Source organism: Bemisia tabaci, chromosome 7 (assembly GCF_918797505.1).
Source record: "Bemisia tabaci chromosome 7, PGI_BMITA_v3".
In the NCBI taxonomy this organism is placed as follows: domain Eukaryota; kingdom Metazoa; phylum Arthropoda; class Insecta; order Hemiptera; family Aleyrodidae; genus Bemisia; species Bemisia tabaci.
This window is the reverse complement of record NC_092799.1, coordinates 34190672-34200847: the sequence shown is the minus strand read 5'-3', so window position 1 is coordinate 34200847 and position 10176 is coordinate 34190672. Positions and strand designations below refer to the sequence as shown.

Here is a 10176-nt window from a genome sequence, read left to right as displayed (position 1 = left end):
ACATATTTTCTGATCCATGAGCAATTTTTGGATTTTGATATTTTTTTGTAGTTTTTTAAAGTATACTTGCTATTATGCTCTATTATGCTTACAAGTGAAAAATAAAATGATAGGAATAATTTTTCCTCCTTTCACGTGTGCTCTTCAGTTAGAAAAATAGTTATAAATTTCGCCAATGAAATGCTGCTGCTTGAAATTGAATTCTATTTAATCAGCTGAAACATATTCATGAAGAGAGGAAAAAGATAACAAGATCATCTCAGCTCATTTTAAGGATTGCTATGTGTCCAATCATATTAATTTAAAATGTTCTTGTAATACATCTTAAGGAGAAATTAATGTAGAAGTCTAGGTAACGATTCAAATAACTTAGTTTTTATTAAATTTTCATTACATATTTACATAACTATTTTTAAAGTCTTTTGTGTCAGTACAAACATTTCAAAATTGTTCCAACAATAAGTTATACTAAAATCAAGTCTCTTAAATATTTTAACAGTATGTACAAAATTTACAGATTTGTCTTTCACAGCCTTTTTTCCCTACTTTAAATTTAATTCTTTGGTTTCTTACAAACGGGTTTAGAGCCATTGTGTCAGTTATGGCCCATACTTTTTTTGCTACCAGTATGGTTTTTCCCCTATTCAAAATAAATTTTTTGTACTTTCTAAATTGTTAATATCAGAAGACAAAAATTCGTTTCTAAAAATTCAACAATAAAATTTTACCACTTAATCCTTGTAATTTAACTGATTGACCTCTTTCTTTACGTATTTTACCGTTACTTAAAAAATTATTCATTTACACAAGCACCTATTCGATGATCTTGAGGTTTTAGTCTTTCAAGAAAAAGTGAAAGAATAAGAAGAAAAAGAAAATAACCCTTAAAAATAAAACTTTCACCCTTTGAAAAAAAAGAGGTCAATGAGGCTAAAAACATTTTTAGGATTAGCGAAGAATTTTGTGTTCTGGAAATCATAATTATACTGACATTTTAGACCATAATACTACAAGTTAAATATGGTCTAAAACATTAAGAAAAAGGAAATTATCACTCAAAGGGGATCACCCAAACAGAATATATAGATACTTAAAAATTTGTGACGCAATTGTACACATCATGTTCCTTTTTATATGAATTGTGCAGTTCAGTAATACACACAAGTTCAACTCATTTTTTCTTCTTTTTAAGGGTGATTTAAACTTTGTCAATTTTCAGTGCATGAACATGTGAAAATTGAGTCACAAATCTCTAACCATCATAATTTATCTTGTTCGTATGTTTGAATTTAGTTTTTTTCCTTTATCAAATTTTTCTAATCCTACTGTCAGCTACCAATGTCACATCTCACATTTGTTCTCTTGAACACGTAAATTTGAAATCTAAACATTATTCAGTCTGTAATTTTAAAAATACCTAATTTCAATTTAAATAAACTTCCTAATTTTGTACACATAAATAAATTGACTGACATAAATAAGTAAACCATCAGAACTGTTCAAACTTTACGAGATTCAAATCTCAGGTTGAAAGTTTTGTACGGTAGTGCTAGATTTGTGATGGGAACTTTGTAGCTTTCACCTGAGACAGGGTGTATGTTAAATCGTTGACAGATTGTTGCCAGAGTGCCAAAACAGACGAATTGTACTATTTTGTAGCCCATGCAGGATCGGCGACCACAGCTGAAAGGTAGGAAGAACTCAGGTTTGAGGAGTCTGCCTTCAGGTGAGATGAATCTTTCTGGACGGAATTCCTCCGGTGAATCCCACAGTTTCGGATTCATGTTAAGGTCGTAGTTATTTAGGAAGATCATAGAGCCTTTCTCAACTTTGAATCCTGAAACAGAAAAAAAACAATAGGGCTTAGTAACTTGCTGCTGATTTTCCTAAGAAAGAATGAAAAAATGAAAGAGTGAAGACAATTTTTGGATTTTCCAAAATAATCAGTGAGGCTTGATAGCGGAACTCTCAAAAAAGGGAATCTAGCAGAGTACATAATTTAAGTCGCCTGGACAGATCATTTTAAGAGAACTAGAAGTCCTTGAAATAGATGTTGTTTTTTACTCTTCTTGCAACACCATCAAGGTTTGTCTTGATTCAGTAACGTAAATATTTTTTTTTACTTTTTATTCAGTTGTTTTTTCCCTTTTATATTCTTGCATTCTGACCTACGATTCATAGATTTTACTGTTTTTCAATGAATTGAAATTACTATTTGAATTCGTATTTTTAAATGATTCTCAAATTACCTGAGATAATTCCATCCTGACTGGCGACGTGTGGTACAATTGGAGAGGCAATGATTCTGACAGCCTCCAAGATGACAGCTTCAGTGTAAGGCATGAAGGTTCTATCAGCCAAAGAAATCTCCCGTCCATTTTCTGTCACCGCATCAACTTCCTCCTGTATTTTTCTCTGGACATCTGGTCTTGTAACAACGTACGACAGGACTTTTAATAAGAAATTAGCTACTGCTCCGTGTCCTCCAATAATGTCCTCCAGTGCAAACAATGCAGAATCCATCGACAGTTTGGGCTCAACTTCGCTTTTAACGTGTTCAATTAATGAGTCAACGTAATCCAGCTGTGTTTGACCTGGAGTCCATGCTGCAAGTTTATCGGCGAGGATTTCCTTGACAACGAAGTCCCTCACTTTGTGTGCGTGTTCTGTCATACGAGAGATCTTAGACGTATGTAGTGGCATGAGCCAGGGAAGGAAATCAGCAGCGTAACCTTGGTTGACTTCATAAAAGATCTCATCATAGCTTTCAAGAATCTCTGCGTAGCGAGGGTGGTCACGTTCAAATCGATGACTGGTGAAGTAGGAGGTGAAGATGTTTGCGCAAGAGTGGAGCAGAAGAGGTTTGAGAGCAACAGGACTTCCTTCATTAGTTTTCAAAACATTAGTCAGGTCATTAAGCTCGATGTTCATGTAGGTGTCAAGTTCGTGGAAGCGGGCAGAGAAAGCTCGGGGGAAGGTGTGAGCTCTAAGCATTTCGCGCTTGACTTTTTGAGCATCGGACCAGTCGCTGAAGGCAAGTGCTGTAACAATCAGAAAGAGAATCGAAAATTAGAATCTGTCACTGAACATCGATTTTCTTTTATATCATTCTCTCGAAAAATTCCATTACTTTCTTGTTTTTTTCATCACTCTTTCAATTTTATTTTCTTTTAATAATTTCTAATCAGCAACTATACTTAAAGAATTCCTAATTATCATCGATAGATGACATTTTCTTTCTGTAGATTCAAAAATTTCATCAGCTTTGAGAACATTTTTATTTTTTTTCTAACTAGGTACATATTTTAAAAAAACTTGCACCTTCTTATTAAAGTTACAACCCAGTCCTATAGAATCATCCTGTGAATTTTTCCTCCTTAAAAGAATGTGTTTATAAATCCCCCTTACATACTCAAAATTATTTGTTTCTTTACGTTTTAAGTATATTCTTAGATACTAGATGAGGGAAAGCATTAAAATTAACTACTTTTTATTCTCCAATGTTGTGCGATAATTTGTGCCCTTGAGTTAGTCAATTTTACTGATAATAGATATTATTTATTATATTCCTTAAAATAGAGTATCACTCAACTATTTAAGAAGTAAACTAAGAAGTGAGCTCTATCTAAAATTTTCGAGTATTCAACCATAATTTCATTAAATTTTTAAGTCCTTAATGGAATTTACTCGCTTAACATCAAAATTTGGTATAATATAATTGTTGTTCTCTTCTTCATAGGTAACTGCCAATAAAATCGAAATTGGAAATGTAAATGTAAAATGATTGAAACCCAGTGAGATATAAGCCATTAGGTTTGATTGATGACTCCTAAATTTTTGAACAAATTCAATTTTCAGAAATTTTTACACGCTTAAAATGTTTATTGAAAATTTGAATCACTATTTATTCGAGATATTGTGTATTGTTGTGTTAATACTTTATGCTTTGACTTTTTGTCATTTATGGGGCAATATTTTCACTTTATGATACAGAGAAGAAATTGTGTGTAGTACTTACAGTTAGCTTTGTCTCCAGCAAACAAATCGTTGTATCGCTTGAAGTTGGGCCTGGCGTCGAAGAATTGAGCCTTTGACATGAGCACTTCACGAATGTTATCCAATCCATTTACAACAACGCATGGCAGATTTCCGAGTTGTAACTTGTAGACTTGCCCATATTTCTCAGCAAGTGCACCGAAAGCTTTGTATGGGACGTCGTAGCTGCCCATCAAATGTAGTGATCCGATTATTGGCCATGGGGTTGGCCCCGGTAGCTCGAGCCCTGTAGACGCACTGAACTTAGCTTTGCTTTTTCGTCGCGAATCGAGAAGCAGCAACAAAAACGCGGCAATCGAACATATAAGCAGGTAATACGTAGTCGAACTCACGAATAACAGAACTTCCATGGTTAATAAATAATATGGAAGAAAACTAACGATTATCACACTGGTTAACAATGGGAAAAAACTAACGTGGAAATTTATCTAAGATTTTATACGACCAGCAAGCGGTTTACTGGCGGGTTGGAAACAATGCAAAGACGTGATCAGAACAGAGGAGTGTCCTGAGCGGTGTCTTTACTTCCAATGGCTCGAGTCTCGTAGACAGCAGCTTTATATATGCGCACAGCAACTGATTACTTATTCGATATTCACTGCAGTCAGCTCAGCACTGATATAATTTTTTCGGGTCCAACCATTTATATACGCTTTTTGGTCCGTCTGTCTCTCTCCTTTCATTAAGTCTGGATTAATCTGTTATGTTGGGCTTGTCTATGCTGTGTGTAAACAATCAGTTGTAGGTCATTCATTATGTCTTGTGGCCCAGCGCTTGTGTCTTGTTTTCTCCGAATTGGAACCGTTAGTTCTTTCCCAGTGATTTATCACTTTGTTTTCCCATGACTCATAGCACGCATAGATGTTTTTCTCACCCCTCATTAGTGGCAAGGATGTTACTATTTTCAAAGTTATTAAATTGCATCTTTTTATTGCTCTTTTTCTAAGGGACCCCTCTAAAATGTCTCCCCATATTTCATGAAAGTGTTCATGTTGATTGGGATTGATCCTTTAATTATTTCCTCCATGTAAATGTTGGAAAATTTAACATGTTTGTTAAAAGTAAATATTTTTTCCATTTTTTAATCTGGCTTTAGAATTTTACCTTAAGAAATATTCTCACCATCCATTAATAGAAAATAAGAATATGTCTTTGAAAAGAGGGAGAATTTATTTAAAAGAAGAAAGAAAACAAATTCAACCATCCAGTTATATCCTGATGTTCGCTCTTCAAAAAAAGTCTAATTCTCTTCTTTAACATTCTAAGCTTCCTTGTTACACTACCGTTTACTTTCTGTCACCAAGTATCACTTAGTACGTCAGTGTTATTTTACAAAACATTCTCCATGGCTGCATTTTTGTCGTATGTGGTATTATTATTATTTTTCTTTTTAGAATTTTCATTCCATTAAAAATTTTCGTGAATCTTCAATCATCAAATCCTCTTGTTTCAGCCGACCTTGGCTTACTGTTGTCTTTACTAGATGCCTCCTCATTATGGAATTGGAGAGGAGAAGGGAGGCTAGATTTTCTTCATTTTACACCCAGAAGATTTTAGTGATTAAACTGATTCATGAAGGGCTCTTTTGATTTGAGAACTGTGCGAGAGTTCGGGGAACTGGGATTCATATTTTTATTGTGAAGAGTTTTAGACTTTAAATGACCAGAAACACTGAAGAATTCTAATGCCACTTGATTTTACAAGAAAACCAATCTCAAGTCCTCAATTTATCATTTCATCAAAAAGCAATGCAAACAAAATAAAGTACACATAGATAGAGGTTCGGTGCAGACGAAACAACATTAAGGGGCACTGTTTTAGAAGTGCACTATAAAATTTTTTCTCTTCGTTTTTAAAAATCAAGTTTGTCTGACTCTGCCAAATAATTTCCAGATGTCATACCTACCCTTAGTTAAGTCAATTTTACTCTCAGCGTCAGCTTCAGCTGCTTTTTTGGACTATTCTTTAAATTTTTTAAAATTTTCTCCATCAATGGTGAACATGATTTCTACAAATTATATCTGTTTTCATAGGTCAAATAATTTATTTCCTTTCATGCAGCATAGGTACCTAAGTAATGTTCAAGCAAAGGGATAAATTTAATTTGCAAATCTCTCTACCATCCATCTGTAAAAGTTTTTGATTTTTGGAAAAAGAAACAAATACCTAGTTCTCAGTCCTGTCAGTTATATTCAAATTCTCATGCAGTTGTAGATTTATTTCATTTCGCTAAAACATTGGCAAATGTTCCATATTGATCTACATGAAGATTTTCCAACTTCCAGCTTTTAAGTATTTCCAACAGGATTGACTGAAGTTCGACTGTAGCAGAGGAAGCAAGGAAAAAGAGAACCAAAACGCGAAGAAAATTACGACTTGGAAGTTTATTCATTGTCAAAAACCATCATATCATGTAGATAGGGAAAGGTGAAGTGTCTTCTATCCTCCCAGGCCCAAGCCAGTAGCCAGGCTTCTCATGACTCAAATGTATTCAACCTCAATACCTCATCTCATGCATACTGAAGAGCAGGATTTTCAAGGCCCCTGTATTTTCGATGATAGGCCACTTTCCCTACTTTAGCTGCCAATTATGAAGCAAAAACAATCAGTCAAAGCTAGCATCTCTCACACATCACGCATTTACGATTTGTTCTCCTCTCCCTGCTCTCTTTTCTTACATTCTCACTTTTTTCTGTGGGTCCTTATCGTTTCATACCACTACCACTCATCTGCTTTCTTATCTGTTTTTTTTTTCATCTTATAGCTTCGATTTTTCTGAATATATTAGCGTGGTTTAGAGTCAGTCGTGTTGCCAAGTGGATGTAGCACTGCTCTGATTTTGATCCTCTAGATGCTCTTTTTCTTCTTCACTTTTTCAATACGTTTCCTTCTCCTTCTTAAATGAGGTAGTGTACCTGAATGGAAGTTTCATACATTCTGGTTTTAGTTAAGTAATTACGTATCATTGTTGTGTGGAGTTATTTAATTTTGCTCGGTGAATCGGAATATCTCGAAGACGATGAGGTCAAACCAACAAAAAGATGTATCCGCCCTGGGAAGATAACTTGGTGTCAGAACAATGTCTTCAATTTCTACCGTTCAGTTCTACAGTCTGGAGATGCTAATTAGACGTTATTTTACTGAATGAGGTAAATTAAGTACGTTCAATTAGTAAGGATTTGAGATCTAATCATTGCAAGTAAAATTATAATGAAAAGAAGTCAATATATACATATTGTTGGAAATTGAAATTAATTGATATATAGTTGACACAAAGTAGGAAAAGCTATTAATTTCCAAGTGTCTTGATGACCAATGTGCGGAAGCACGTATTTCCTTTGCGGTGCGGTGTTTCAAAATGTCTACTCCTATTTAATTTTTTCAAGGAGGAACAACCCAACTTCATCGCTTGAAATTTATACAGAACATTCTTATCACCTAGAGGAGGAATCAAGGAAGTTTTCAAGAAATGGCGTTAACTAGTTTCCCACAGGAAAAACATAAAATATTGCAGGAAATCTGCAACGTCGCAAATGGATAAACATGGTTTCGCACGTTGCCCATCAATCTGCCTCCCCTCTATTCAGACGCCGTGCCAGCCGCTTTTTTCGTATCCGTCGCGAATGCGACCGGCATGAATCGCCTTCAATCCGTCGGCTATGCAATTTGCATTACCCAAGAGTTAAAATAGTTATCTCACGAGCGCCGTGCTCTAAAACCAATCTAGCGTTGATTTTAAACGTTTTGTCCCATATTCTCGACCTGCTATGTACGAATCCTTATTCTCTATTTTCCTATAATGTTCCGTATATCAAGCAAAGATCTACTTTTGTAATTCTACATTCATTTTAGGTACACATACTTAGCTTAATTTTGAATCGGCTAAAAGATGCAGATAACACATCAATTAGAGTTTTAGAAAAATCTTAGTTTAATGTTCATCCGATCATTCTGTATATCGTCACCTTCCAGGCAAAGTATCACAAGCGCCATGCGACGTTTAAAAATTTCCGCCGCCATTTTATTTCTTGACTGAAAAATTGTTGGTTGAATCTGTTTGGAAATTTCACTAAATTTTATCGGCAGCACAAAGAAAATTCAGTGAAATTTTCGGACAGCTTCGTTGAACAATTTCGCTGTAAAAAAATAAAATGGCGGCGGAAATTTTTAAACGTCGCATGGCGCTTGTGATACTTTGCCTGGAAGGTGACGATATGTTAAATGTATTTCCCAGAAAAATCCAGGTTGAAGTTTAAACATTGTAAAATCTCCCGCTCTCTCTTTTCAATTTATCAATGAGTTACGACTGTTTCTAATTCGTGAAATTTCGCTTATTTTTCTTATGAATGCGTATTATTTTCAATTCTGTCCAAGCGGAATGGAATTTCCATGACTCCAGGAATTCTTCAATTCGGGAATTATTTTGACCGTATCTTGCCCAGGTACATACATTTTTAAAGTTAACCATTTTTTTGGCTTCAATTGCTTAAAGGTTTTTTTTTTTTTTTTTTTTTTAAGTTAGTTAACGATTTTTTCGAATTTCCATAAATCCTTCTTTACTCATCGTTTGTGAAGCAGAACAGGTTATAAATTAAAAAATTAAAACGAATTCCAAAGCCCAAATGTTCATGATTCATCCAATCGCAAATTCGTTAAAATTTAAAGACAAGATAGAGAATTCCATACATACACATAAGTCGTCTTCTAGCATTCCTAAGGGAATTTTCCCGGCACTCTACGACCCGTAACCTCCACTTCCCACTGTCGAACCACAACCCTTCGGGCATCGGGTACCTGAACATTTCTGCTTCAATCCCATTCCTTTAAACTCTCATTGGAATAGGAAATTCCATTCGCTAGAAAATTCTGAGTAAATACTGTTAGGACTCATTGTCGCCTCAATTATTTATCTTCCGAATAAGTTCACTAGATCCTTTTTCGAGAAACAAGCGCATTTTCGTGCTACCACGGTGAGACGCGCGAGGCGACACCGCGTCATCCTATTCTTTAGTATCCGCGTATCCGCCGCGAATGCGATTTCTTGAAACGCCTTCAAACCGTTGGTTATGTAATTTGCATTACCCAAGAGTTAAAATAGTTATCTCACCGGCGCCGTGCTCTAAAAACCTATCTGTGTTGATTTTAAACGTCTCGTCTCATCTTCTCAACCCGAAATGTATGTTTTCTCATGTATTAATTCCTACTAATGTTCCGTAGATTAAGTAAAGATCCAATTTTGTAATTTCACAGTCATTTTAAGATGTATATACTTTATTTTGAATCGACCTGAGGACGCAGGAAACATGTTAATTAGAGTTTGAGAAGAATTCTGATGTGGGAAATTCATTTTGGATATTTTGTAATATATCTCCTAGAAATATAGCAAATGAGAGAACGCCACTAATATACTTTAAATCGTGAGTTTAAAAAATGAGGGGTCGTTCATGAAATACGTAACGCTCTAGGAGGAGTCAAGAAGAGAGTTACGCCAACGCCATTTTGTTTTTACTTGTTAAAGGATTGGGACTTCCGTCTCAACAGCGTCACGGGGTGAGGGAGAGGGGGTAGAAAAATCCAAAATGTAGCGTTACATATGTTGTAAACGGCGCCTCATATAAAAAATTACCTGTCCAATTTTTCTGGTCTTGCGTTTGAGTCTCCCGAAAAGTATCACCAATGTGTTTCACACATGCCTGCAAACAAAAAGCCTAATTGTGGTCGAAAAAGCCGAAATTTAGCATTATTTTCTATGAACGGCCCCTTTATACAACAAAAATCACATGTTTAACTTTTCTAGTCTTAAGTTCAAGTCTCCAAGGGATATGATGTATTGTATACACATAATAACTTGAAATTTTGAACCAGTTATCTTGACAGTACATATTAGAAAGAACATTTAGAATGAAAAACCGAGATCCGATATGTTTTACCGTAAACGGCTTTTGCCATTGTCTCGAAGAGTTTGAGTTTCTCCGTTATATTCTTTTTTGGCCAACTCCATCATGTAGTGTGTCATACATACACTCTTCAAGGTCATGCAGCATATTCAGCTCGTGTACCAATAATACATTTTTACCACCGCATGACTTCTGACTTGAATCGAAATCGATAGTGTAACAA

The 10176-nt window shown here is 35.1% G+C and overlaps 1 protein-coding gene across 1 annotated transcript; it reads right to left on the bottom strand.

Annotated features, from left to right (window-relative positions):
• Positions 1 to 353: 353 nt before the first annotated feature.
• On the bottom strand, positions 354 to 4406 carry LOC109031390 (cytochrome P450 307a1). The gene is made up of 3 exons (XM_019042870.2): positions 4019 to 4406; positions 2250 to 3041; positions 354 to 1837 (listed from the first exon to the last, which is right to left on the bottom strand). Exons 1-3 carry the CDS (start codon positions 4404 to 4406, stop codon positions 1500 to 1502), a joined length of 1518 nt encoding a protein of 505 aa, XP_018898415.2. The 3' UTR covers positions 354 to 1499.
• Between the last annotated feature and the right edge of the window lie 5770 nt (positions 4407 to 10176).

Coding starts and splice junctions, on each gene's coding strand:
- LOC109031390 (XM_019042870.2), bottom strand. CDS start 4,406: ATGGAAGTTCTGTTATTCGTGAGTTCGACTACGTATTACCTGCTTATA. Junction 3,042..4,018: donor TGCTGGAGACAAAGCTAACT/GTAAGTACTACA, acceptor TGATTGTTACAG/CACTTGCCTTCAGCGACTGG. Junction 1,838..2,249: donor TCAGGATGGAATTATCTCAG/GTAATTTGAGAA, acceptor TTTCTGTTTCAG/GATTCAAAGTTGAGAAAGGC.